Source organism: Gavia stellata, chromosome 38, assembly GCF_030936135.1.
Source record: "Gavia stellata isolate bGavSte3 chromosome 38, bGavSte3.hap2, whole genome shotgun sequence".
Taxonomy (NCBI): Eukaryota; Metazoa; Chordata; class Aves; order Gaviiformes; family Gaviidae; genus Gavia; species Gavia stellata.
This window is the reverse complement of record NC_082631.1, coordinates 72,932-95,457: the sequence shown is the minus strand read 5'-3', so window position 1 is coordinate 95,457 and position 22,526 is coordinate 72,932. Positions and strand designations below refer to the sequence as shown.

General features: G+C 71.0%; 7 protein-coding genes across 7 annotated transcripts in view; 4 read left to right on the top strand and 3 right to left on the bottom strand.

Annotated features, from left to right (window-relative positions):
• The first annotated feature begins 416 nt into the window (after positions 1-416).
• GCDH (glutaryl-CoA dehydrogenase) lies at positions 417-4,083 on the top strand. The gene is made up of 10 exons (XM_059833079.1): positions 417-498; positions 661-795; positions 1,279-1,341; positions 2,012-2,182; positions 2,449-2,578; positions 2,657-2,876; positions 2,953-3,056; positions 3,138-3,263; positions 3,339-3,499; positions 3,588-4,083. The coding sequence occupies exons 1-10, from the start codon at positions 417-419 to the stop codon at positions 3,677-3,679; spliced, it is 1,284 nt and encodes a 427-aa protein (XP_059689062.1). The 3' UTR covers positions 3,680-4,083.
• A 401-nt stretch (positions 4,084-4,484) lies between these two features.
• SYCE2 (synaptonemal complex central element protein 2) lies at positions 4,485-5,995 on the bottom strand. The gene is made up of 3 exons (XM_059833025.1): positions 5,889-5,995; positions 5,407-5,605; positions 4,485-4,679 (listed from the first exon to the last, which is right to left on the bottom strand). Exons 1-3 carry the CDS (start codon positions 5,993-5,995, stop codon positions 4,485-4,487), a joined length of 501 nt encoding a protein of 166 aa, XP_059689008.1.
• A 723-nt stretch (positions 5,996-6,718) lies between these two features.
• Positions 6,719-9,681, bottom strand: FARSA (phenylalanyl-tRNA synthetase subunit alpha). Its single transcript, XM_059833083.1, has 13 exons — positions 9,511-9,681; positions 9,284-9,421; positions 9,108-9,206; positions 8,849-8,967; positions 8,680-8,772; positions 8,464-8,592; positions 8,261-8,376; positions 8,093-8,177; positions 7,902-8,001; positions 7,650-7,818; positions 7,494-7,571; positions 6,940-7,054; positions 6,719-6,858 (listed from the first exon to the last, which is right to left on the bottom strand). Exons 1-13 carry the CDS (start codon positions 9,664-9,666, stop codon positions 6,753-6,755), a joined length of 1,503 nt encoding a protein of 500 aa, XP_059689066.1. The 5' UTR covers positions 9,667-9,681; the 3' UTR covers positions 6,719-6,752.
• Positions 9,682-10,819: 1,138 nt separating this feature from the next.
• On the top strand, positions 10,820-13,620 carry CALR (calreticulin). Its single transcript, XM_059833081.1, has 9 exons — positions 10,820-10,916; positions 11,921-12,022; positions 12,112-12,315; positions 12,392-12,486; positions 12,569-12,778; positions 12,857-12,970; positions 13,045-13,188; positions 13,266-13,358; positions 13,438-13,620. Exons 1-9 carry the CDS (start codon positions 10,820-10,822, stop codon positions 13,618-13,620), a joined length of 1,242 nt encoding a protein of 413 aa, XP_059689064.1.
• Positions 13,621-14,138: 518 nt separating this feature from the next.
• On the top strand, positions 14,139-18,327 carry RAD23A (RAD23 homolog A, nucleotide excision repair protein). The gene is given in 11 exon segments (XM_059833072.1): positions 14,139-14,247; positions 14,947-15,108; positions 15,191-15,369; position 15,551; positions 15,684-15,738; positions 16,133-16,260; positions 16,343-16,422; positions 16,948-16,979; positions 16,982-17,076; positions 17,163-17,318; positions 17,837-18,327. Coding segments are annotated over 11 exon segments (1,074 nt in total). The 5' UTR covers positions 14,139-14,175; the 3' UTR covers positions 17,951-18,327.
• A 62-nt stretch (positions 18,328-18,389) lies between these two features.
• Positions 18,390-19,729, bottom strand: GADD45GIP1 (GADD45G interacting protein 1). Its single transcript, XM_059833023.1, has 2 exons — positions 19,398-19,729; positions 18,390-18,744 (listed from the first exon to the last, which is right to left on the bottom strand). The coding sequence occupies exons 1-2, from the start codon at positions 19,727-19,729 to the stop codon at positions 18,390-18,392; spliced, it is 687 nt and encodes a 228-aa protein (XP_059689006.1).
• Positions 19,730-21,745: 2,016 nt separating this feature from the next.
• ACP5 (acid phosphatase 5, tartrate resistant) overlaps positions 21,746-22,526 on the top strand; it is a 6,310-nt gene continuing 5,529 nt past the window's right edge. The window contains exon 1 of the mRNA XM_059833022.1: positions 21,746-22,108. Coding sequence (XP_059689005.1) covers positions 21,746-22,108 — 363 coding nt within the window. The remainder of the gene's footprint in view (positions 22,109-22,526) is intronic.

Sequence of the window (22,526 nt, the reverse complement as noted above, 5' to 3'; positions counted from 1 at the left end):
GGGCCCCCGCCGGAGCCCGGGCAGGCGTGGGTTAACGCCACGCCCCCCCGTCACGCCCCCGCCCCACCCCCCGTGACGTCACGGCCGAGGGCTCCTCCGGGCCCGTTTGCCGCCGCCGAGCTCGTACGGTGCGGGGGGGCCGGGGGGGGGTCGGCGGCCGTCGGGGGGGGTCGGCGTCAGTTGGGGCGCCGGGGGCAGCAGGGGGGTCCTTGGGGGTATTTGAGGGGGCCCTGGGGCGCCGGGAGGGGGCAGTTGGGGGGCCCTGGGGGTACTTAAGTGTCTTGGGGAGCCCTAGGGCACTAGTTGGGGGGTCCCCGGGGGGGGTGGTGGTTGGGGGTCCGCGGGAGAGTGGCTGGGGGGTCGTCGGGGACACTTGGGGGTCGCCGGCTCAGCTGCCACCCCGCTCCCAGACCCCCATGGCGCTGCGACTCGCTGCCCCGCTGCTGCGCCTGGTCCGGAGCGGAGTCCGCTGGGGGGGCACGGCCCCCCCCACGCAGGGTGAGTGGGGACAGGGGGCCGAGACCCCCAACTGCCGCACACCCCCGACCGGACCCCTCGCTGCTGGGGGGGCGGCACGCGTGTGGGCCAGCCGTGGGGCTGGTGCTGACACCCCCGCTCTGCCCCCCCCCCCCCCCGTGTGGCCCCCCCCCGCAGCCGCAGCCGCCTTCGACTGGCGGGACCCGCTGGGGCTGGAGGGGCTCCTGGCCCCCGAGGAGCGGCTGCTGCGCGACGCCCTCCGCAAGTACTGCCAGGAGCGGCTGCTGCCCCGCGTGCTGCACGCCAACCGCCACGAGGGTACCCGGCCCCCCCGGCCCCCCCCGGCCCCCGCTCCTCCCCCGAGCCCTCCCCCGTGTCCTCAAGTGCCGCCCCACAACCGCTTCCCCCCCCCCGACCCATCACCCCCGTCCCTCCCTTGGTATCCGCGCTCGCCCTGGCACCCTAAAGACCCCCCAGCACCCCAGGGTACCTCCTCGGCACCCCGATGACCCCCACCCAGATACCCCAGGCATCCCCCAAATACCCCCGGGTGTCAGGGATGCCCCCAACACCCCTGAGATACCCCCCCGGCACCCCCCAGTACCCCTCCGGTACCCCCTAATCTTCCCCAGCACCCCCCAATATGCCCCCGCAGCCCCCCCACATGTCCCTGAGCACCCTCCCTGCAGGGCCTGAGGTGGCCAAGGTTATGGGCAGGGGTGGGGGCAGTGGGGCCCCCCCAGCTGGGGGCTGCCCCCACCCCAGCTCGACCGCCCTCACACCCCCCCTGCCCCCCCCCAGTCTTTGACCGGGAGATTGTGTCCGAGATGGGGGCACTGGGGGTGCTGGGCCCCACCATCAAAGGTGAGTGGGGGGCAGTGGGGGGACCGGGACCCCCCCAGAGAGTGGGGGACACTTTGGGGGGCTGTGGGGCCCCTGGGGGGGAGTTGGGGTTCTCCTAGAGACAGCGAGGGAGCTGGGGGGCTACAAGGGGCGGATATGGGGGGCCAGGGGTCCCCCCGGCATTAGCAGGGTGTTACTGGGGTGGTCCAGGGTGCCATGGGGGAGTGTTGGGACCCCTGGGGAGGGGCTGGGGTGCCCCCAGGGGCAACAAGAGGGTGTGGAGGGGCTGGGGGGGGCAGTGGCCTCCCTTGGGGGTGTCTCTGGGGGGTCAGAGTCATAGTGGGGTGGTTCTGGGGTGGGGGAGCAGAGGGCTGGGGGGGACAAGGGGAGCAGGGTTGGGATCCTGGGGCTGCAGGGGCCCAGGAGTCTCCGTGGGGTGACGCTGTCCCCAGGGTACAGCTGGTGGGGGCCCAGCGGGGTCTCCAGGGGGTGACGCTGTCCCCAGGGTACGGCTGGGGGGTCTCTGGGGGGTGACACTGTCCCCAGGGTACGGCTGGGGGGTCTCTGGGGGGTGACACTGTCTGCAGGGTACAGCTGGGGGGGGCCTGGGAGGTCTCTGGGGGGTGACACTGTCCCCAGGGTATGGCTGGGGGGGACCCGGGGGGTCTCCGTGGGGTGACGCTCTCCCCAGGGTACGGCTGCGCGGGCACCACCTCGGTGGGCTACGGGCTGGTGGCGCGGGAGCTGGAGCGGGTGGACAGCAGCTACCGCTCGGTGCTGAGCGTCCAGTCCTCCCTCGTCATGCACCCCATCCTGGCCTACGGCACCCCCGCCCAGCGGGACCGCTTCCTGCCCCCCCTGGGTGAGACCGGCTCCGGGGGGGCCATGGGGCAGGAGGGGGGATACTGGGGCAGGTGGGGGGGCTGTGGGGCGGGTGGGGGCAGTGGGGCAGGAGTGGGGGGCTATGGGGTTCCTGGGGTCCCCCTGACACTGGGCCCCTGCAGGGGGGAGCTGCTGATAGACCCCAACCACGGGAATGACCTGGGCAGGGGGGGGTGGTGGGAGGCTGTGGGGCAGGGGGGGCTGTGGGGGTCCCAGGGTCCCCCTGACGCCCGATGCCCCCCCCAGCGCGGGGGGAGCTGCTGGGGTGCTTCGGGCTGACGGAGCCCAACCACGGGAGCGACCCGGGGCGCATGGAGACGCGGGCACGCTACAACCCCAGCGCCAAGACCTACACACTGCGGGGCTCCAAGACCTGGTGAGCGCCGAACCGGGAGGATGGGGACGCCCCGACAGCCCCAGACCCCCACCCTGACCCCCCCCCCCCCTTGCCCAGGATCACCAACGCGCCGGCGGCCGACCTGTGCGTGGTGTGGGCGGTGTGCGAGGAGGACGGGCGGGTGCGGGGGTTCTTGCTGGAGCGGGGGACCCCCGGCCTCAGCACCCCCAAAATCGAGGGCAAGTTCTCGCTCCGCGCTTCTGCCACCGGCATGATCGTGATGGACGACGTGGAGGTGCCGGAGGAGAATCTGCTGCCCCACGCCGTCGGCCTGGCGGTAAGGGGGCGCATGGCGGGGGCGTGGGGGGGCCCTGCCGCAATACGGGGGCCCTGGTGACGCCCGCTTGCCCCAGGGACCCTTCGGCTGCCTGACCCATGCCCGCTACGGCATCGCCTGGGGCGCGCTGGGCGCCGCCGAGGCCTGCCTGGAGACGGCGCGGCAGTACGTCCTCGACAGGTAACGCCGGGGCCGGGGGGCTGCCCTGGCAAGGGGTGTGTGTGTCCCCCTGCCCCCCCCCACTGCCCCCCTCCGCCGCAGGAACCAATTCGGGGGGCCGCTGGCACGCAACCAGCTGGTGCAGAAGAAGCTGGCCGACATGGTGACGGAGATCGCCCTGGGGCTGCAGGCCTGCCTGCGCCTCGGCCGCCTCAAGGATGAGGGCAGGTGGGTGCTGCCGCGGGGGGACCCGGAGCTGGGTGGGGGGTGATCTGGGGGGTGCCAGCGTCCTCATCCCTGCAGGGCGGCCCCCGAGATGGTGTCGATGCTGAAGCGCAACTCGTGCGGGAAGGCGCTGGCCATCGCCCGGGAGGCGCGGGACATGCTGGGGGGGAATGGGATCTGTGACGAGTACCACATCATCCGGCACCTGATGAACCTGGAGGCTGTCAACACCTACGAAGGTACCGCCGCGCTGGGCGGGGGAACAGGGTCCCGTTGGCACCGGCGCTGCCGGGCACCCTCTAGTCCTGGCCGCTCCATCGCCCGCAGGCACCCACGACATCCACGCGCTGATCCTGGGCCGAGCCATCACCGGCATCCAGGCCTTTGCCCCCGGCAAGCCGCCGGCAGCGCGAGGCTAGCGTGAGGAGACGGTGCTTGGCACCGCACCGGCGGCACGTGGCTGTGACGCTCTGTGGCATGACCGGCCTTGCACTGCCGCCGGCGGGTCCAGGACGTCACCCGTGGGGGACCTGTCCACTCCTTGTGGGGAAGGACACGAGGAGACAGCGCCGATGGCTGGAACCATGTCACCAATGGGACCTGCCGTCACCGACCGGACCCAGTGTCACCGACGGGACTCGCTGTCACCGACAGGACAAGGTATCGCTGAACAGACCCACTGTCACTGACGGGACTTGGTGTCACCAGTGGGACCTGGCAGCCCAATCGTGCCAGGCTTTGCCGTGGAGCCTCTTGGCCGGTGAACTGCCCCAGTGCCTTTGCCGTCCTTGTGGTCACTCACTAATTAAAGGTGGAAAAGCCACCCCGTGCTGGCCTCTGTTCGTCAGTGCCAGCCTTGTCAGCTTTAATTAAGCCACCAGGACACAGCTCTGCCATTGTGAGGGGACCCTGCTTCAGCACGTGCTGTGCGTGGCAGGGTTTGCCCCGGCAAGCGGGCGGCAGCAAGCGGGCGACGGAGCCCTGGCAGCCCCCCCGGATTCAGCCTTTGGGGTTTTTTGCTCTGTTTATTGGTGCTAAACCCAAACAGCAACAGCAATGGAAAAGCCCTTTTTGGCCAAAATCCCCCTTTCCCGCTCGCAGCTGCCCTTGGCACAGCAGCAGCAGGCAACACACACCCCACTGGCAGGGCAGGTGGGCTGTAGCGGGGTTGGGGGGGGCTCCCACAGGTTTGGGGGGACCGCTGTGGATTTGGGGGGGCCCCACTCAGGTCTCGGGCTGGAGGCAGAGGTCGCGGTAGGCCGCCTCCACGGTGCGGCAGACCTGCTGGAGCTCGGCCTCGGCCTGCCCCACCCGCTCCATCACCTCCGCCAACTCCTGCAGCCGTTCCTGGATCAGCTCGTTGTGGAGGCCATAGAGGTGGAAGAGCCGCTCCTCCAGCTGCTCTGCCAGGCCCGAGACCTGTTGTGCCGGGGCGGAAAAGGGGGGAAACAGCTCGTGCGGGGGTGGGTAGTGCCGCTGGCACGGCCAGCGCCCGGCTGCCATCCCTGGAGGGGGGTGGCAGCTGCAGCCGCCCGGGCTGGCGCAGCTCCCGGCCTGGCTTGGCTGCTGCCACCGCCAGCTGCGCCCATGGTAGCCGGAGCGCCGGCCACGGTAGCCACCGAGTGCCGGGTCACTGCGGGCCGCAGCTGCTGAGGCCGAGCTGCCATCTGCGCGTGGGCCTGTGGGAGCCCCCCCTCCCGCCCTGCCAGCACGGCCCCCAGCTGCAGGGACGCCGTCGGGAGCAAAGTCCAGCTCTGCGTGGGGACGGGGGAGCCATTGGCGTCCCCCTGCTCCCCAACGCGGGGCCGGAGGCAGCTGTAGCCACCCCTGAAGGGGCTGGGGGTGCTCCCCCCGCCACGGCAGCGAGCACCGGTGCATACAGCACACCAGGCTCTGCAGCTGGCGCCGGCGCCCTGCGAGAAGCCAAGCCGCTCACGCTGCGCTCCCTCCCCACGGCACCTCGTCTCACCACCACCCCCCCCCCAGCCTGCTGCTAACTCAGGCGGCATAATGCGATTAAACGCGTCAAGCAGAGATCGCACGGGCGCGCAGCCCTGCTCAGCAGCAAGAGGCTGGCATGGGCTGGGGTCTCCTCATCCACTGCTCCCCCTGTGCCAGCAGCCCCTCGCCACTCCCCAGCCCCTACCTTCAGCAGCAGGCTCTCCCTGAAGCCGCTCATCACGGTGTGGTCCTCCTTGCGGCTGTCGTTCACCCTGTCGATCAGCTGTTGTGCGCGTTGCTGCAGGCTCTCGACGCTGGCATCCAGTGATGCAAAGTAGCGGGAGGCCTGGCCGTCCAGCGCCGCTTCTGCGCCGGGCTGGGGGGCCGCAGGCAGCGCCTCCGTCCTCGGCCAAAACGCAGGACCCACACGTCAGGGGCACGCACCCCACAGGGATGGGGCCACAGTCTGCCCCGGCTGGGGACGGGACAGCCCGCCCAGTCGGTCGCATTAATTGTGAAAAGTTGGGAACCCCGCTAACGAACGTGGTGGCCCGTGGACAAGGGGATGTGTGTGTCACCCTGGACACCCCTCGCTACACCACCTGTGGGGTTGTCACTCCCCATATGCTCTTTTTTCCCGATTTTAAGTCAAAATTGTGAGGCAATGGAGGGTGGAAAACATGTTACCTGTCGGGGTCCTTGCCGGGGGGGTCATCCTTGCCCAACCCTGCGAAGAAGGGGCTGTCGCCCGCCTCCGGCTCCGGCTCAGGACCCTCACGCTCCTTTCGCGACATACCCACCCCGGGGGCAGGCGGCTGTCGGGGGCGGGGGCACGGCCAGGCTCGGCGGGGCCGCTGTGGGCGAAGGACCCGCCTGGCTCCGGTGCCGCTGCCAAGGGCCTACACCGGACTGCGGCACCCCCAGCCCCAGGCGGGTCCCACCGCCGGGACTGGGGACCCCGGGGGCGGCCGTGGGAGCGGGGCAGAGGGCGGAGGGGCCAGGCAGGGGACCCGCGCCGGCCGAAGCCCGGGGAGGGCCGATGCGGGACCGGGGACCCGCGGCCGCCCCTCACCGCGCTGAGGGGAGCACGGTGGGTGGGAGCTCGGCGGGCGACGGGCATCTGCGCCGGCCAATCGGCGCCCGCCTGGGCCGCGGGGCGGCCAATGAAAGGCGGCGCGGGGAAAGGCGGGAAGAGCCGGGCGCTGAGGAGACCGAGCCGCGACGGCGCCGGGACACGGTACGGTCGGGGGGGGCCCGGCGGGGGCCCGGCGGCTCTGTGGGCGGGGGAGGCCGGTTGCGGGGCGGGGAGGCGCCCCGGTGTGGGGCCGCCGGGCTGAGGCACCCCAGTGGGTGGTAGGTAGCCATGGTGAGGGCCGGGCGCCTGTGGGTACAGCTCCCCCTCAGCCGTGTGAGGCCGTGGGGCCCTCCCATGCACCGTAAACCCTCCCCGAGCGCTGCCCCACGCGTGGTCCCTGCCCACAGCACAGACACAGGCACCGGCTGGGCAAAAGGGGCTTTATTGGGGGAGCCCCCTCCCCGGGAGGATGGGGCCTAGGCGTCCAGGCGGCAGAGGGGGCTGTCGTAGACCATCTGCAGGTTGACCCGGTGCCCCACCAGCTCCCGGATGTTGTTGATGCCGTACTTGATCATGGTGGGGCTGGCGCAGGAGAGAGGGGTCAGGCGGGGCGTGGACGGCCCCCTCCCCGCGCTGGGGTCCCCGGCCGACCCCCCAACTCACCGCTCCAGCGACAGCCCCCAGGCGATGACGGAGACGTTCTCGGGCAGCCCCATGGGCAGCAGCAGCTCAGGGCGGAAGACCCCCGAGTTCCCCACCTCCACCCATTTCTTCAGCCCTGGGGGGTGAGGTGGGGTGACCAACCATGGGGCACCCCAGAGACCCCCTACCTCAGAGACAGTGAGAGCAGGCCACCCCATATTGGAACTCCAGAGCCTCACCACCCCATAGACGCACCCCAAAGCCCCACTCCTCCAGGGCAGAGACTGAGGCTGGGCCGACCCCCACGCCACAGGACCACCCCAGAGCCCCCCACCCTATCAGCGCACCCCAAAGCCCCCCACCCCACAGGGGAGAGAATGAGGCTAACCTGGCTGCCACCCCAAAAAGTCACCCATTTCCCCCCAATCTGTTGGGGCACAAGCAGACCGTGGGGTCCCCCCCCCCGTTCTGTGGGTGCACACGCAAACCCTGGGGCACTTTTGGAGGCCCACGCAGACCCCCAGGACCCCTTGTTCCATGGGGGGGCCCACGCAGACCCCTGAGGCCCCCCTCACCCTCATGGTAGCTGAACACCTCCATGCTGGGCTCCGTGTAGGGGTTATAGGCCGGCTTGAAGCGCAACTGGGTGATGCCTGGGGACAGAGAGGGGTGAGGGGGGCCCTGGGGAGCCCCCGGCACCCCTGCGTGCCCCCCCCCGGTGCCCCCCATACCCAGTTTGGTGAAGAACTGCCGGAGGATGCCCATGAGGTGGCCGAGGGTGAGGCCGCGGTCAGCCACCACCCCCTCCACCTGGTGGAACTCGGCCAGGTGGGTGGCATCCAGGCTCTCGTTGCGGAAGACCCGGTCGATGGAGAAGTACTTCACTGGGGAGAACTTCTCCTGGGGGGGTGGCAAAGGAGGGGTGGGGTCAGGTAGGGTCCCCCCCAAAACCCCTCCCTGTGCCCCCCCAAAACCCATCCCACCTGGCGGGCCAGCTGGTAGAGCATGCGGGCGCTGGCGGAGGTGGTGTGGGTGCGCAGCAGGTTCCTCCGCGCCTCCTCCAGCCGCCACTCGTATTTGTACCTGGGGGGGCGACTCAGCGGCAGGGGGCCATGGCCTGGGGGTGGGGGGCACGGCCCCCCAACCCGCCCCCACCCCAGGGTCTCGCCCTCACCCCTGTGAGCCGTAGCCTCCCTGCGAGTGGACCTTCTTCACCTTGGCTGTGTAGCCGGTGGGCAGCTCGGGGGCCTCAGCGGGGTCTGGGGGGGGGCACAGAGACGGAGCGGGGGGGTCAGTGGGGCTTGGGGGGGTTCCCTGTATTCCCCCCGCCCCCAGCACCCACCCTGCAGGAAAAAGGTGTCGTGCTGGTCACGAGCCGGGTGCTGCTGGGGCTGGAAGAGGGCATCAAAGTTCCAGAAGGAGCTCTCCACAAAGTTGTCGGTGGGCATCTCCGTGAACCTGGGGGCTGTGGCGTCAGGGAGGGCCACGGCGCTGGGGGGGCTGTGCCCCCCCAGCCAGGGGGACCCCCCCGCGCCCCCCACTCACCCCATTTCCAGGAAGATCTGGCGGAACTGGGAGCGCACCTTCAGCAGGGGATGGAGGTGGCCGCAGGCAGGCGGCAGCCCCAGCGCAGAGAAGTTGTAGGGCTTGAAGGGGCGCTGCCGCCAGGAGCCCCTGCAGGCAGGGTCGGGGGTCATAGCAGGGTCAGGGGGTCACGGCAGGGTCAGGGGGTCACGCTGGGGCTGGCCCCTCCAGACTTACGTGGCGATCATCTCTGGCGTCAGCTCCGTCTCCTGCCGCGCCACCGCGGTGCTGAAGGCGCTGCCCTTGCGGATCCAGTAGGACTTGAGGGTGCTGGGTGGGAGGCAAGGGAGGGTCAGGGGGGTGCCCCCCAACCTGACCCCCCCGCGAGCCCCCCCGCCCCGCTCACACTTCCAGCAGCAGCTTCCTCCTCTTCAGCTCGGCACGGTCGCGCTCGGGCAGGCTCTCGGCCTCCCCCCGCTGCACCTGCCGCAGGCTCTGCTGCACCCCGTCCTGCACCTCCGCCACCTGCGGGGCACGGGGGGGCACCGGGGTCGGCCCTGTCACAGGGGGACCCGGGGACAAGACGGGGGACAGGCCCCCCGTGAGGATAGGGGCATCCCCAGCCCCATAGGGACCCCCCCGCGGCCCCCCCCCGGGACACTCACGGCGCGGAGGACGCGGGGGCCGCCAGGCGCCCCCTTCTCCAGGCGCAGCCACTTGTTGGCCATGGCCTTGCTGAAGCCCACCGAGCCGCCGGGCAGCTTCTGCGGGGAGGGGGTGGCCGTGAGCGACACGGTGCCCCCCGGTTCCCCCCCCCCCGCCCCGGTGCCCCCGCGCTCACCATGGCATCGCTCTGGGGCAGCCCCTCGGCCGGGAGGCTCCGGAAGAGCCGCACCTCGGGGCTGCCGTCCCGCAGCACCTCCGCGCCCTCGGGGCTCAGCTCCCACCGCGTGGCCGCCCGCGCCTCCGCCTCGATCACCTGCGGGGACCGGGACCGGGATCAGCACCGGGATCAGCACCGGGACCGGCACCCGGCACTCCCCTTGCCCGCGCCCCGGCGCTCCCCACCTCCCCCAGCGCCTGGAGGCTCTTGACGGCGCCCACGAGCGTCTGGTGGTCGAGGCCGAGCGCGGCGGCCGCCTCCAGGCTGCAGAGGCCGCCGCCGGGCCCCGCCGCCTCCCGCTCCAGCCGCTGCAGCAGCAGCTCGGCCACGCTCGGCGACATCGCGGCGGCGACCGACAGCGCTGCCCGCGCCCGCCGGAAGTGCTCCCCGCGCTCGCCGGAAGCGGTGGGGCGGGGCGCGGCGGGCGCCATCTTGAGTGTGGCGGGGCGCCATCTTGAGCGTGGCAGGACGCCACGGGGGGCTTTGGGAGGAGGAGGCCGCCAGGTGCGGCGGGAGGGCTAGGACGTCGTGAGGCTGCGGAGTGACGTCATGAGGCACCAGGCGACTTTACCACCTACCCCCGGGGCCCGCGAGGGCCGCAGCGCAGCGGCAGGCCGGTTGCCGCCCCACCCTGTGCCAGCAAGCGCTCGCAGCCACAGCGACGCCCCCGCGTCACCCCCAAGCGCGTCACCCCCAGGCGCGTCACCGTGGCGGCAACGACCTTGGGCCCGGTTTGCCAGCCTGTCGCTGCGGTGACGCCAACCCCGGGCACCCCGTCACCACAACGACAGCCCCTGGGGCGAGATCGGGGAGGCGCCAGCGCCTCGTTCGCGCGGCCCCTCCAGCCTCCGCCTTCCTGAGTTTCAGATGCGCTATGACATCATTGGACCACATTACATCATCATCGCATCACAGCTCCATATTAGGTTGTAAATCCCTGAGACAAGAGGGAGACCCCCTGTCCCGTGTGTCCTGTCCTGTCCCATGCCATGCCATGCCATGCCATGCCATGCCATGCCGGGCCGGGCCGGGCCGGGCCCCAACCCTCTTCCCGGTGCCGTTATGGGATGGCACACACCCCCCACGTGCTCCGCAGGCGGCCTGGCCCTTTAAGTGCGCCTGTTCCCACGTGACTGCGGTGACGCACCCCGCGCGGAGGGAAGGAGGACCCGGGCGCGCGGGAGGGGGGGGGGGGGGGGGCGTCTCCCTCCGAACGCGTGGTCGCTCCTCATTGGCCGTCATGCTCAGCCAATGGGAAGTGGCCATCTGGGACGCCAACGTTCGGGGGCGCCGTCGCCGCCGGCCAGCGGGCGGCCGGCCAATGGGAGCGGGTCCTGCGCGGGCGCGGGCCAATGGGCCGGGGCCGGGGGCGGGCCGAGGGGCGGCGGGCGGATAAAAGCGGGCGCCGCCGCCGCCCCCCTCCGCAGTGCCGGGCGCCGCCGGGCCGGGAGGGAGGGAGGGAACGACTGAGCAGCGCCGCGTGGGACCGCCGCCATGAGCCGCCTCAGCCTCCCCGTCGTGCTCGGCGCCCTCCTGGCGCTGGCGGCGGCCGGGCCCACCCAGTTCTTCCGCGAGGAGTTCGGGGACGGAGGTGAGGGGGGGCGGGGACGGGGGTCCCCTGGGGGGCGGAGAGGGCTGTGGTGAGGGCGGGGCCTCTGGGGTCTCCTGGGGTGAAGGGGACCTGGGAGGGGGTCCCTGAGATAGAGAGAGGCTGTGAGGACCTGGGGGGGGTCCCCTGAGGTATGGGGGGTTGAGGGGGAGTCCCCTGAGGTGAGAGAGGCGGCTGTGGGGACCCGGGGTGTTCCCTGAGGTGAAGGAGGGTGTGGGGGAGCCTGGAGGCCTCCCTTGAGCTGGAGGTCAGGGGCTGTGGTGGAGGGTGTCCTGGGTACAGGAAGGATGCGGGGGTGAGGGGTCTCACCTGGGCTGAGGAGGATGAGGGTCATATTGGGGATGAAGGATCTGAGTTGAGAAAGGTAAGGGCCATTGAGGGGGGTGAGGGGAAGCAAGGGCTCTGGGTCAGTCCTCAGGTAAAGCTGGGGGAGATAAGGGGGGGTGGGAGATCCAGGAGAAGGATGAAGGGGGGCTCATGACCCGCTTGGGTTGGTGGTCCGGGGGAGAACTGTGTAGGAGGCCTGCCCTGGGCTGGGGAATGGGGCCCTGCGATGATACAGGGGGCTGAGAGGCACCCCCCCGCCATGCTTGGGGGGCCAGAGACGCAGTGGATGGGGGTGTCCCAAGGGGTAGGGGCTCCTCACTGGGGGGTGACATTCAGGGGCTGGGGTATTCCCCATGGGGGAGCTGGACAGGAGCTGGCTCATGCTGGGGGGGTTTTCCTTCCCTGGGACCACAAGTCCTTGTGCAGCCCCATAGCAAGAGACACCCCAAGACCTGAGCTCCCTCTGGGGCTCCCAGCACTGAGGGGAAGGGGGGAGGAGCGGGGTGGGGGGGGCAGCCCTGGTTGTGGGTGCAGGTGGGCAGCTCTCCTCGATGGGGCCTTGGGAGCTGCTCTGCTTCCGGCTCTGTGCTGGGGGGGGCAGAACCGACTCCCCAGCCATGGGGACGAGGCTCGGGGTCCTGAGCACTCCCCTCCCGCAGATGCCTGGACCCGCCGGTGGGTGGAATCGAAGCACAAGCCTGACTACGGACGGTTTGTCCTCACGGCTGGCAAGTTTTACGGTGACGCCGAGAAGGACAAAGGTGAGGGGACACCCGGGGCTGGGCCATTCCGGGTGGGGACCCCCGGGGCCAGGAGTCCCCCCCCAGCCCAACATGGCCATGTTCCGCAGGGATCCAGACGAGCCAGGACGCCCGGTTCTATGCCATCTCCTCCCGCTTTGAGCCCTTCAGCAACCGGGACAAGACGCTGGTGGTGCAGTTCACGGTGAAGCACGAGCAGAACATCGACTGCGGCGGTGGATACGTCAAGCTCTTCCCGGCCAGCCTGAGCCAGGAGGACATGCATGGTGACTCCGAGTACAACATCATGTTCGGTGCGTCCCCAGGCACGCCCCCCCTCCGTGGTGCTGTATGGGGGGCCCCCCCTCACCCCTGTGTCCACCCCCCCAGGCCCTGACATCTGCGGCCCCGGCACCAAGAAGGTCCATGTCATCTTCAACTACAAGGGGAAGAACGTCCTGATCAACAAAGACATCCGCTGCAAGGTGGGTGGGTGGGGGGTGCGGGGGGCCCGGCCTTGCCCTGTGTGGGGGGTCCCCAGCCCCGCTGAGCCCCCCCTGCCCGCAGGATGATGAGTTCACCCACCTCTACACGCTGGTGGTCCGGCCTGACAACACCTACGAGGTGAAGATCGACAACGGGCGGGTGGAGTCGGGCAGCCTGGAGGAGGACTGGGATTTCCTGCCCCCCAGGAAGATAAAGGACCCCGAGGCCCGGAAACCTGATGACTGGGACGAGCGGGCCAAGATTGACGACCCCGAGGACACCAAGCCCGAGGTAGGGGGGTGCTCCGGGGGGATGGGGGGGCTCTGGGGGGGTGCTGCGGCAGTGCCCTGACCCCGCCTGGACCCCCAGGACTGGGACAAGCCCGAGCACATCCCCGACCCCGACGCCAAGAAGCCGGAGGACTGGGATGAGGAGATGGATGGGGAGTGGGAGCCCCCCGTCATCCAGAACCCCGAGTACAAGGTGAGGCGGGGGGTCTCCAGGGGACATGGGCTGTGCTCCCACATACACCCCCCTGACCCCCCCTGCCCCCCCAGGGCGAGTGGAGGCCCCAGCAGATCGACAACCCGGACTACAAGGGGAAGTGGGTGCACCCTGAGATCGACAACCCCGAGTACAGCCCTGACCCACACCTCTACGCCTATGACAGCTTTGGCGTCATCGGCCTCGACCTCTGGCAGGTGGGTGGGGTGGCAGAGACCCCCCCCTTGGGTCCCCCCGGGACCCTCCCTCACCCCCCCTGCCCCGTGTCCCACAGGTGAAGTCCGGCACCATCTTCGATAACTTCCTAATCACGGATGACGAGAAGCTGGCGGAGGAGATCGGGAACGAGACCTGGGGGGCCACCAAGGTAGGGGAGGGGAGGGGGCCCCTGGGACCCCCCTGGACCCCCTCTGGGACACCCCCCCGGTGACCCCCGTGTCCCGCAGGAGGCGGAGAGGAAGATGAAGGAGCAGCAGGACGAGGAGCAGCGGAAGAAGCAGGAGGAGGAGGAGAAGCAACAGAAGGAGGAGGAGGGGGACGAGGAGGGGGACGGGGACGAGGAGGAGGAGGAGGACGAGGAGGAGCCCGAGCCCGAGGAGGCGGAGGCGGCTCCGCGGGACGAGCTGTGAGGGGCGGCGCGGCCCGGCCGGCCCCGGGGCGGGACCGTAATGTCTCTGTGAGACCTGGACTCTTTTCTATGGGCGCCGCCGCCCGCCCGGCAGCGGGCCCGGGGAGCGGGGGCCGGGCCGGGCCCCCCGCGGGGCGAGGACTCAGGAAGGGCGCCGGGCCCGGTACCGCGGGGGCGGGTGGTGGGTGGGGGTGAGACCGCCCGGCCCGGTACCGGCGGGGGGGTGGGGCTCCGCGGGCGCACGTGACTGTACGGGTGTCGCGATCCGGTTTCTATTAAATTAACGCTCGTCCCGGCCGCCGCCTCCGCTTCCCTCCCTCCGCCCGCGCCATCTTGCCGCCGCCGCCGCCATTTTGTGCCGCCGCGCGCCTCACGTGACGGGGCGCCGCGGCCTTCCCCGCGTCACGTGACGGGGGCGCCGCCGGGAAGGCGGGCAGGGCCTGCGCCGTGACGCAGTTCCGGCCGCTCGTCACGTGGCGGAAGCGGCGGGGCGTCTAAGATGGCGGCGGCGTGAGTTGCATGTTGTGGGGCCGCCGGGAGGAGCCGCCGCCGCGCCATGGCGGTGACCGTGACGCTGAAGACGCTGCAGCAGCAGACCTTCAAGATCCGCATGGAGCCGCACGAGACGGTGAGCGCGGCCCGGGCGGGCGCGGCCGGGAGCGGCCCGCGGGGCGGGCGGGCGGGGCTGGGCCTCACCCCCCGCCGGCCTGGGGCGGCCCCGATCCCGCTCCCGCCCGCGGCGGGGCTGGGGGGTGGGATGCGACTCCCCCCGGAGCGGGGTAGCCCGGGGCTTCTGCGCTCTCGCGGTGCCGTTTCGGGTCCCTGCCCACCCCGCCCCCCCCGGCTGCGGATGGAGCTGTGTGCGTGGTACGCGGCGGCGGGGGAGGGGGGTGTGTCGTCGCTCCCCGCACGGCACGGTCGGGGGGGGCTCCGTGTCCCCCTCCTGCCTGTTTTTGGGAGGGAGGTGACAGGTGGTGTGCCCGCTGCAGTGCCAGCCGTTGGGGGAGGCGGTTCCTGTCATTGTGCAGCCTGGGGCTCCCCAGTGCCCCCCCGCGGGGATGGCTTGGACGCCTGAGGTCTCTGTATGCCGGGGAGGTTGAGGGGGGAGTTATCTGGGCGGGGCTGAATATCGGTGGTGGCTGAACCCCCCCGGGCTCAGAGCGCCTCCCCCACTCCTGCCTGCCTCACCCCAGACGCTGTTGCTCTGCTGGCCCCAGAGGGGACTATGACTCCCCTGTCTTGGGGGGGCTCTTGTTGGTTTTGGTGGGACCCCGTGTTTTTGGGGTGACCCTGTTTGGGGGCTGCTTCTGACGCCCTGCACCCCCAGGTGCGGGCGCTGAAGGAGAAGATCGAGGCGGAGAAGGGCAGCGATGCCTTCCCCGTGGCCGGGCAGAAACTCATCTACGCCGGGAAGATCCTGAGCGATGATGTCCCTATCCGCGAATACCGCATTGATGAGAAGAACTTTGTGGTCGTCATGGTGACCAAGGTGGAACACCTAGATCCTCCCCCCCTACCCCAAACGGGACCCCACCCAGACCCCCCCGTCCACTCACGACCCCCTTCCACAGGCCAAGTCGGCGCTGGGCACCGCAGCCCCCGAGGCTGGAGCTGGCGGCACCTCAGAGCCTCCCGCGGCACCAGGGCCCCCCCCGGCTGCTGACGCTGTCCCCCCGCCGCCAGCCGCTCCCAGCGAGGAGACGCTGTCCCACGATGTCCCTCCGCTTGCCCTCTCGGAGCCCGTGGCAGGGTAAGGCGGGGGCAGAGCCCCAGGGAAGGGGAATCGGGGGTTTGGGGGGGCCTAATTCTGTTGGACCCTGTGGTTGGGGGATGTGGGGGACAGGAAACGCTGAAGCAAAGCATTTGGGGGGGGCTGCGGGGGATTAGGGACCAGCACAGAGGCGATTTGGTGGGGGGCGGGCGGGCGGGAGAGTAGCAGGAGAGTGGGAGCTGGGCCAGCATGGGGGGGGCTGGGGAACCACAGGGGGGTTTTGGGGGGTTTTGGCTGCACCCTGGAGCTCCCAAAAAGGCCCTGGCTGCCACATCTCTCTCTTGAATCCGCAGCTCTGTTCCCCCCCAGGTAGTGCGGGGCGCTCGGCCGACGCCGCCTCCACCCTCGGTGGGTTCCAGGGGGTGCGGGATGGGGTGGTGGTGGGGGTCTCCAGGGGGAGGTGGCCAAGGGCACGAGGAGGGGGGACGTGGAGGGGTCCCTGGGGTGTGGGGACTTGCGGTCACCAGAGGGGTGGTGGGCTTCCCAGGATGTAGTGGGCCCTGACATGGGGAGGCTCTGGAATGGGGGGGAAGGGGTGTTCTGAGTGGAGAGGGGGGAGAGAGGGAGGTGTCGTGGAACATGTTTTGGGGGTCCTCAGGTAAGGGAACGGGACAGATAACGGGGGTCTTTGAAGTTCGGAGTCCTTGTTACGGGGCAAGGAAGGTAAATGGGAGGGGCAGGGCGGCGGGGGGGTCTTGGGGCGGGGGGGGTTCCAGGGCCAGCGCTGACACAGGACTGGCAGTGACGGGCTCGGAGTACGAGACGATGCTGACGGAGATCATGTCGATGGGCTACGAGCGGGAGCGGGTGGTGGCCGCGCTGCGTGCCAGCTACAACAACCCCCACCGTGCCGTTGAGTACCTGCTGACGGTGAGCTGGGGCCGGGGGGATGCGAGGGGGGCCGGAGGGTGGAGGGGGGGCTTGGGGCCCCCCTGACCCCTGCTACCTCCAGGGCATCCCCGGCAGCCCCGAGCCTGAGCGCCCACCTGTGCAGGAGAGCCGCCCCCCGGAGCAACCGGCGCCTGAAGGTCGGTGAGGCGGGGCTTCCGCGGGACACGCCCATTGGGTGGGGCTGTGGCTGGCTGCACCCCAGTGGGCTTGGTCTTGAGTGGTGGTGTGAGGCTCCGCCCCCTCGGGGCGGAGCTTGGGGCTCCTCCCCAGTGGGTAGGCTCCTGATCGGGGGGAGTGGCTTGATGGACCCGCCTAGCTGGAGGTGTGGTCTGGAGGCTCCTCCTCTTGGGGGTGTGGTCTAAGGCTAAGAGCAGCCCCCAGGGAAGCCCCACCTGGTGGCCTGCCCAGGGGTGTGGCCTGCCCAGGGGTGTGGCCTGCCCAGGGGTGTGGCCTGCCCAGGGGTGTGGCTCTACTGGGCCCCTCACTGGGTGGGGGAGTGGCCTGGCTGGAGGTGGGGGGGGGTGGTGTCAGTGGGTGGGTGTGGCTGTGCCTGGCTCCGCCTCCTGGGGCCATGCTTGGGGAGGTCCTGCCTTGCTAGGGCGGGGCTTGGGGAGGGTGGGGGCGTGTCCTGGGCAGGGCCCACCAGCTGACCCTGCCCACCCGCAGGGAGAACCCACTGGAGTTCCTGCGGGAGCAGCCCAGTTCCAGAACATGCGGCAGGTGATCCAGCAGAACCCGGCCCTGCTGCCCGCCCTGCTCCAGCAGCTGGGCCAGGAGAACCCCCAGCTGCTCCAGGTACCCGGCGCCCCGGGAACCCCCTGGGAATCCACTGGGAACCCCCTGGGACCCCCTGACGCACCCCTCTCCCCGTCTTCCCGCAGCAAATCAGCCAGCACCAGGAGCAGTTCATCCAGATGCTGAACGAGCCGCTGGGGGAGCTAGGCGACCTCGAGGGGGAGATGGGCGCCATCGGGGACGAGTCCCCCCAGATGAACTACATCCAGGTGACGCCTCAGGAAAAAGAAGCCATAGAAAGGGTAAGGACGAGGGAGCACCGGCTCTCCACCATCGGCAGCATGCAGAGGGAGCTCCTTGCTGTTAGTAGGGACCAGAGTTAATAGCGTGGCTGATCTGCAGACACAAGTCAGCGCAGGTGACTTATGGGCATCAGTAGAAACCAGAGTTTACAGTGCTCAGGAAGTCGGGGAAACAGCACACTTACAGCTGTTATTAGAGCCCAGAGTTAACGCTGGTGGGAGGCACAGTGTCCTTATGGCTGTTAAGAGGAGCAGCGGTTGGGCTGTGGTCACTGGGCTTCAGAGTTAACAACAGCAGAAAGCAAATGTTAGTGGGAACCAGAAAGACAATAGCTGTTTTTCAGCCATCTTTAGGGACCAGAGTTAGCATTCCCCATTGGTAATGTACACAGAGCTAACAACTGGCGGGGGCACACAGTGAGAGTTACCATTAGGGTCCAGAGTTAACAGCGGCAGTGGGAACCTGCGCTTGCCCCAGGATGTAAGTAGGGCCCAGAGTGAACGCTCCCCCCCTGCAGTTGAAGGCGCTGGGTTTCCCCGAGAGCCTGGTGATCCAGGCCTACTTCGCCTGCGAGAAGAATGAGAACCTGGCGGCCAACTTCCTGCTCAGCCAGAACTTCGACGACGACTGAGGGGCCGGGCAGGCGCCCCCCACCCTCCTCCCACCTCCGTGGGGGGGGGGCACAGGGCCCAGGCTGCCTCCTGGGGGGTCCCGACACGGGAGGGGGGACACAGCTCTGCACAGCTTGCCCCCCCTCCCTGGGGCTGTGGGTGTGGCGCTGCCTTTTGGGGAGGGGTGGGACTGGGACCCCCATTGGGCCCCAGCCCCGCCACGCCCGAGGGAGCAGCAGCGACTGGTGGGGCCCCTGGACTCCCCCTCCACTGGAGGGGGGTGCTCAGCAAACCGCTTTCTCCTGTCCCCAGCCCCGACCCCCCCTTCCCCCGTTCGGCCCTGGGGGGGTGGGGGAGCAGCGCAGCGGGAAGAACCACAACTCGGGGAAGAGATTAAATGCAGAATTTTAAACCCATTTTGGGGTCATGTGGGTGTGATTCGGGGGGGGGGGGGGGGGCTCAGGGGGAGACGGCCTCTGTGCTCTCAGGGGGTGCCCCCGGGGGGGGCCGGGAGGCGGCGGCAGCCTCGGCAGCAGCCAGGGCACTACGGACAGCCTCCTCCCGCTCCTGCCGCCGCCGGCGCTTCTCCTCCTGCCGCTGGCGCCGCTCCAGGTCCTGCAGCAGCGCCTGGGCCCGGGAGCTGCCGTGGGGGGGGGTCCCGGGGCGGGGGGTGCCCCCCAGCCCCGCCTCAGCCAGCAGCCGCTGCCGCCGCGCCGCCTCCTGCCGCGCCCGTTCCCGTGCCTGCGCCCGCTCCTGCCGCCAGGCGTTCACCTGCGCCGGCATCGCTGCCAGGCTGCGGGCCACCAGCTGCTGCCTGGGGGGACAGAGGAGGGACCCCCGGGATGGGGACACCCCCAGTTCCACCCACCCCCCCGGTCCCAGTTCTCCCAGTGCCTCATGCCCTCCTCGTCCCAGTGCCCACAGTTCTCCCCAGCGTGACCCCAGGCCTGGTCCCATTTCTCCCAGTTTTCACCAGTTCTTCCCCCCCCAGACCCCGATCCCAGTTCTCCCACTGCCACCAGTGCACCCACAGTGCCCCCCCCGGCCTGATCCCAGTTCTTCCAGTGTCTCCCCAGCCCCGACCCCAGTTCTCCCAGTCTTCACCAGTGCCCCACCCCAGACCCCAATCCCAGTTCTCCCAGTGCCGCCAGTGCACCACCGTGCCCCCCAGCCCCGACCCCAGTTCTCCCAGTCTTCACCAGTGCCCCAGCTGCCCCGGTGCCCCGCCCCAGACCCCGATCCCAGTTCTCCCAGTGCCACCAGTGCACCCACAGTGCCCCCCCCCGGCCTGATCCCAGTTCTCCCAGTGCCCCCCCAGCCCCGACCCTAGTTCTCCCAGTCTTCACCAGTGCCCCCAGCTCCCCCGGTGCCCCGACCCAGACCACGATCCCAGTTCTCCCAGTGCCCCCCAAACCCGCTCCCAGTTCTCCCAGTGCCCCTAGACCCGCCCCCGGCGCCCCGCCCCACCTCTCCTCCCGCCGCCGTGCCTCCTCCCGCTCCCGCCGGTCCAGCACCGCCTCCACCTCCCGCAGCGGCGGGTCCCACTCGCGCTCCTCCTCCTCCGCCGCCCGCAGCTGCTCGGGGTCCGGCCACAGCCGCCAAACCGGCACCGCCGCCGCCTCCCCCAGCCGCCCGAAGCGCCGCGCCGCCGCCCGCAGGTCCGCGGGGTCCGCCGGGGCCGGCCCCGTGCCGCGCCGTAGCGGGGCTGCCCGGTAGGGCCGCGCCGGGGCCGCGATCGCCAGCGAGACCCGGGCCCGGCCCGGCGCCGCCGCCAGCGCTCGCCCCAAGGGCGCCGCCATCTTGCGCGGGCGGCGGAAGTGACGCGGGGGAGAGCGAGGGCGGAAGCGGCTGAAGGCGCGGGCGGAAGCCGGGCCGGGAGGTGACGGGCGGGGGGGGCTGGAGCGGGGGAGGAGCCGCGGCGGGGGGACCCCAGCGGGGACGGGGGGCCCCTGGAGCGGGGATGGCTCATGGCGGGGGGGTCTCATAACGGGGGGGGCCCCTTTGGTGTTGGGGGCCCCGGGGGCGCTCCGCCTTGGGGCGGGGGGCGGCGGGGACCCCGGGACGGGGCTGTCCGCGGGGCGGGGGGCGCTCCCCTTCGTGGTGCGCCGAAACCCCCGCCCCTCCCCGGGGGGGTTGGGCTCGGCGCGGGTTCCCCTCACCCCTCGCCCCCCCCAAACCTTTTCAGTCGCAGCCAAACCCCGGGGCGCGCTGCCAAGGGCTCGGCGGCGTTAACCCCTCCCTGCCCGCCGCTGCGCCCCCCCAGACCCCCCCCCCCCCCCCCGCGCCCAGGAGCGGCCCCCGGACCCCTGAGTCCCCTGCGGGGGGGCGGCGCGGGAGGGCCGTGCGGCCGGGTGACGAGAAAAGCGGGGGGGGGCCGCCCGGACGCCTGGGACCCCCCCTCTCGTGGGCCCCACGGGGGGGCCGGGGCCCCCGGACGCCTGGGTCCGCTCCCCCCCCCGCTCTGGCTGGAGCTGCCGGGGGCCGGGGCGGGGGGGGGGAGCCCTAATGGCTTCCAGGCCTCGGCAGCCAGTGAAAACCCACCGCTAACCAGAGCCAAAATCCCCCGAAATCGCCCCAAAGCAGTCCCCGGGCTTCCCCGGGGTTGGGGACCCGGGCCCCCCGGCCCCCGCTGCAGCCCCCAGACCCTCCCCCAGGTGTCCGGGATCCCGCCCCCTCCCCCCACGCCGGCGGACCCAGAGCCCCCCCTAAACCCGGCCAAGGGGAGGGGCTGGAAACTGGCCCATTTTGGGGCGGTTCTGCCCGATTTTGGGGCCGATTTAGTGTTTCTTTTGCTCCCCCCTTTGTCCTTCCCTGCCGCAGAGCCCCCACGGCCCCAGAGTTACCGCGGGGGGGGCATTGCTCCCCACCCGGGTTTTCCCTGTCCAGCCTCAGGAGTGAGGGGGGCAGCCCGGACGCCTGTGTCCCCGTCCCACGCGTGTCCCCGTCCCACGTGTGTCCCCTGGGCTGACAGATGACATGCCGTGGTGTCAGTGCCTGTCCTGGCGTGTTGCGGCGTGTCAGGGCGTGTCGTTGCATGTGGCGGCGTGTCAGAGCATGTTGCAGTGTGTCAGGGTGTGTCATTGCGTGCCACGGCCTGTCAGGGTGTGTCGCGGCGTGTCAGGGCGTGTCGTTGCGTGTGGCGGTGTGTGCGAGTGCCCCCCCCACCCCCCCGCGTTCGGCTCCATCTGTGGCCCCAGCCGGTCGCGGCGGCACATCTGGCGCTGGCGGCCCCTGAGCAGCTGGGGGGTGGCCTCGGTGGGCCCCGTGCGACGCACGCCGGCTGTACACGCGTGTGTGCGGGGACACGGGGACTCAGATGTGCCGGACGCCTGGGTCCCCTCTGGCTGCGGGGGGCACCGGGTGCCCGGATACCTGGGACCACCCCCTCCCCAGGTCTCCCCCCGTGCCCCCCGTGACGGGGGCTTTGTGAAGCCGCGTCCCCCCCGTGTCCCCCGCAGGACAGCAGTGCCCCCCCCATGGCAGCGGCCCAGCGTGGGGGAGGGCCACAGCTGTGCCCACCGTCCCCTCCCCCACCCGCGGGGGGACCCGGGCTTTGGGGGAGGGGGATGCTGAGACCACACACGCACACTCCTGGGGTCCCCTCCGGCCGTGGCTCCCCTGGCCCAGTGACAGACGGGGCACCTGGTGACGCCTGGGGCGCCCCAAAGCCGGGGCCCCTCGTGTCACCCCTCGGTGCTTTGGGCCGTGGCAGTGACGGCGCCTCCGGCAGCGAAAGGGTGATGGTGGCGGTGGCAGCGGTGCCAGCGCTGGCACCAGGCGGTGACAGATGGCGGAGGGACGAGGCCGCAGCCGGAATGACAGATGAGGCTGCCACCGCCGCCGTCACCGCCACTGCCATCGCCACTGTCACTGTCACCCACACCGCCACGGCACTGTCACTGCCACTGTCACTGTCATCGGCACTGGCACTATCACGACATGGTCACCAGCACTGTCGCTGTCATGGTCATGGCACTGGCACCCGCACTGTCACCGCCACCGGCACTGTCGCTGTCACCGTCACTGCCACAGCCACCGCCACCGGCACTGGCACTGTCACTGCCACGGCACTGCCACCACCGCTGTCACGGCACGCTCGCCACGGTGGTCACCAGACCGTGCTGCCTGTCTCCCTACTGCCACCACCGGCACTGCCACCACTGCTGTCCCTGTCACCGGTGGGGACCCACAACGGCCCGTGGGTCCTTTCGCCAGGGCCCTGCAGCTGCGGGGTCCCCGCACCGCGGGGGGGTGTAGGGATGGGGCTGCAGGTGGGGGGGCCGTGTCCCCACGGCCCCTGTGTGTGTCCCCCCCCGTGTCCTCCCGCGTCCCCCCGTGGTCTCCCCAGTCCGTCCCGGCAGGGGCGGGGCCCATTCCGGCGGGGGCGTGTCCGCTGGGGCGGGGGCGTGTCCCGTGGCGGAGGAGGGCGGAGCCGCGCCGCGAGTGGGCGGGCTCGATGCCGGAGTGGGCGGGCCCAGGGCGTCTCCGGGGGCGGGGCCTGGCGGGGGCGGGGCCGGCGCGGCGCTTCCCGCGGCAAAAGTGCGGCGGGCGCCAACTTCGGGCAAACTTTCCCTGCGCGCCGCCGGCACCGGCACC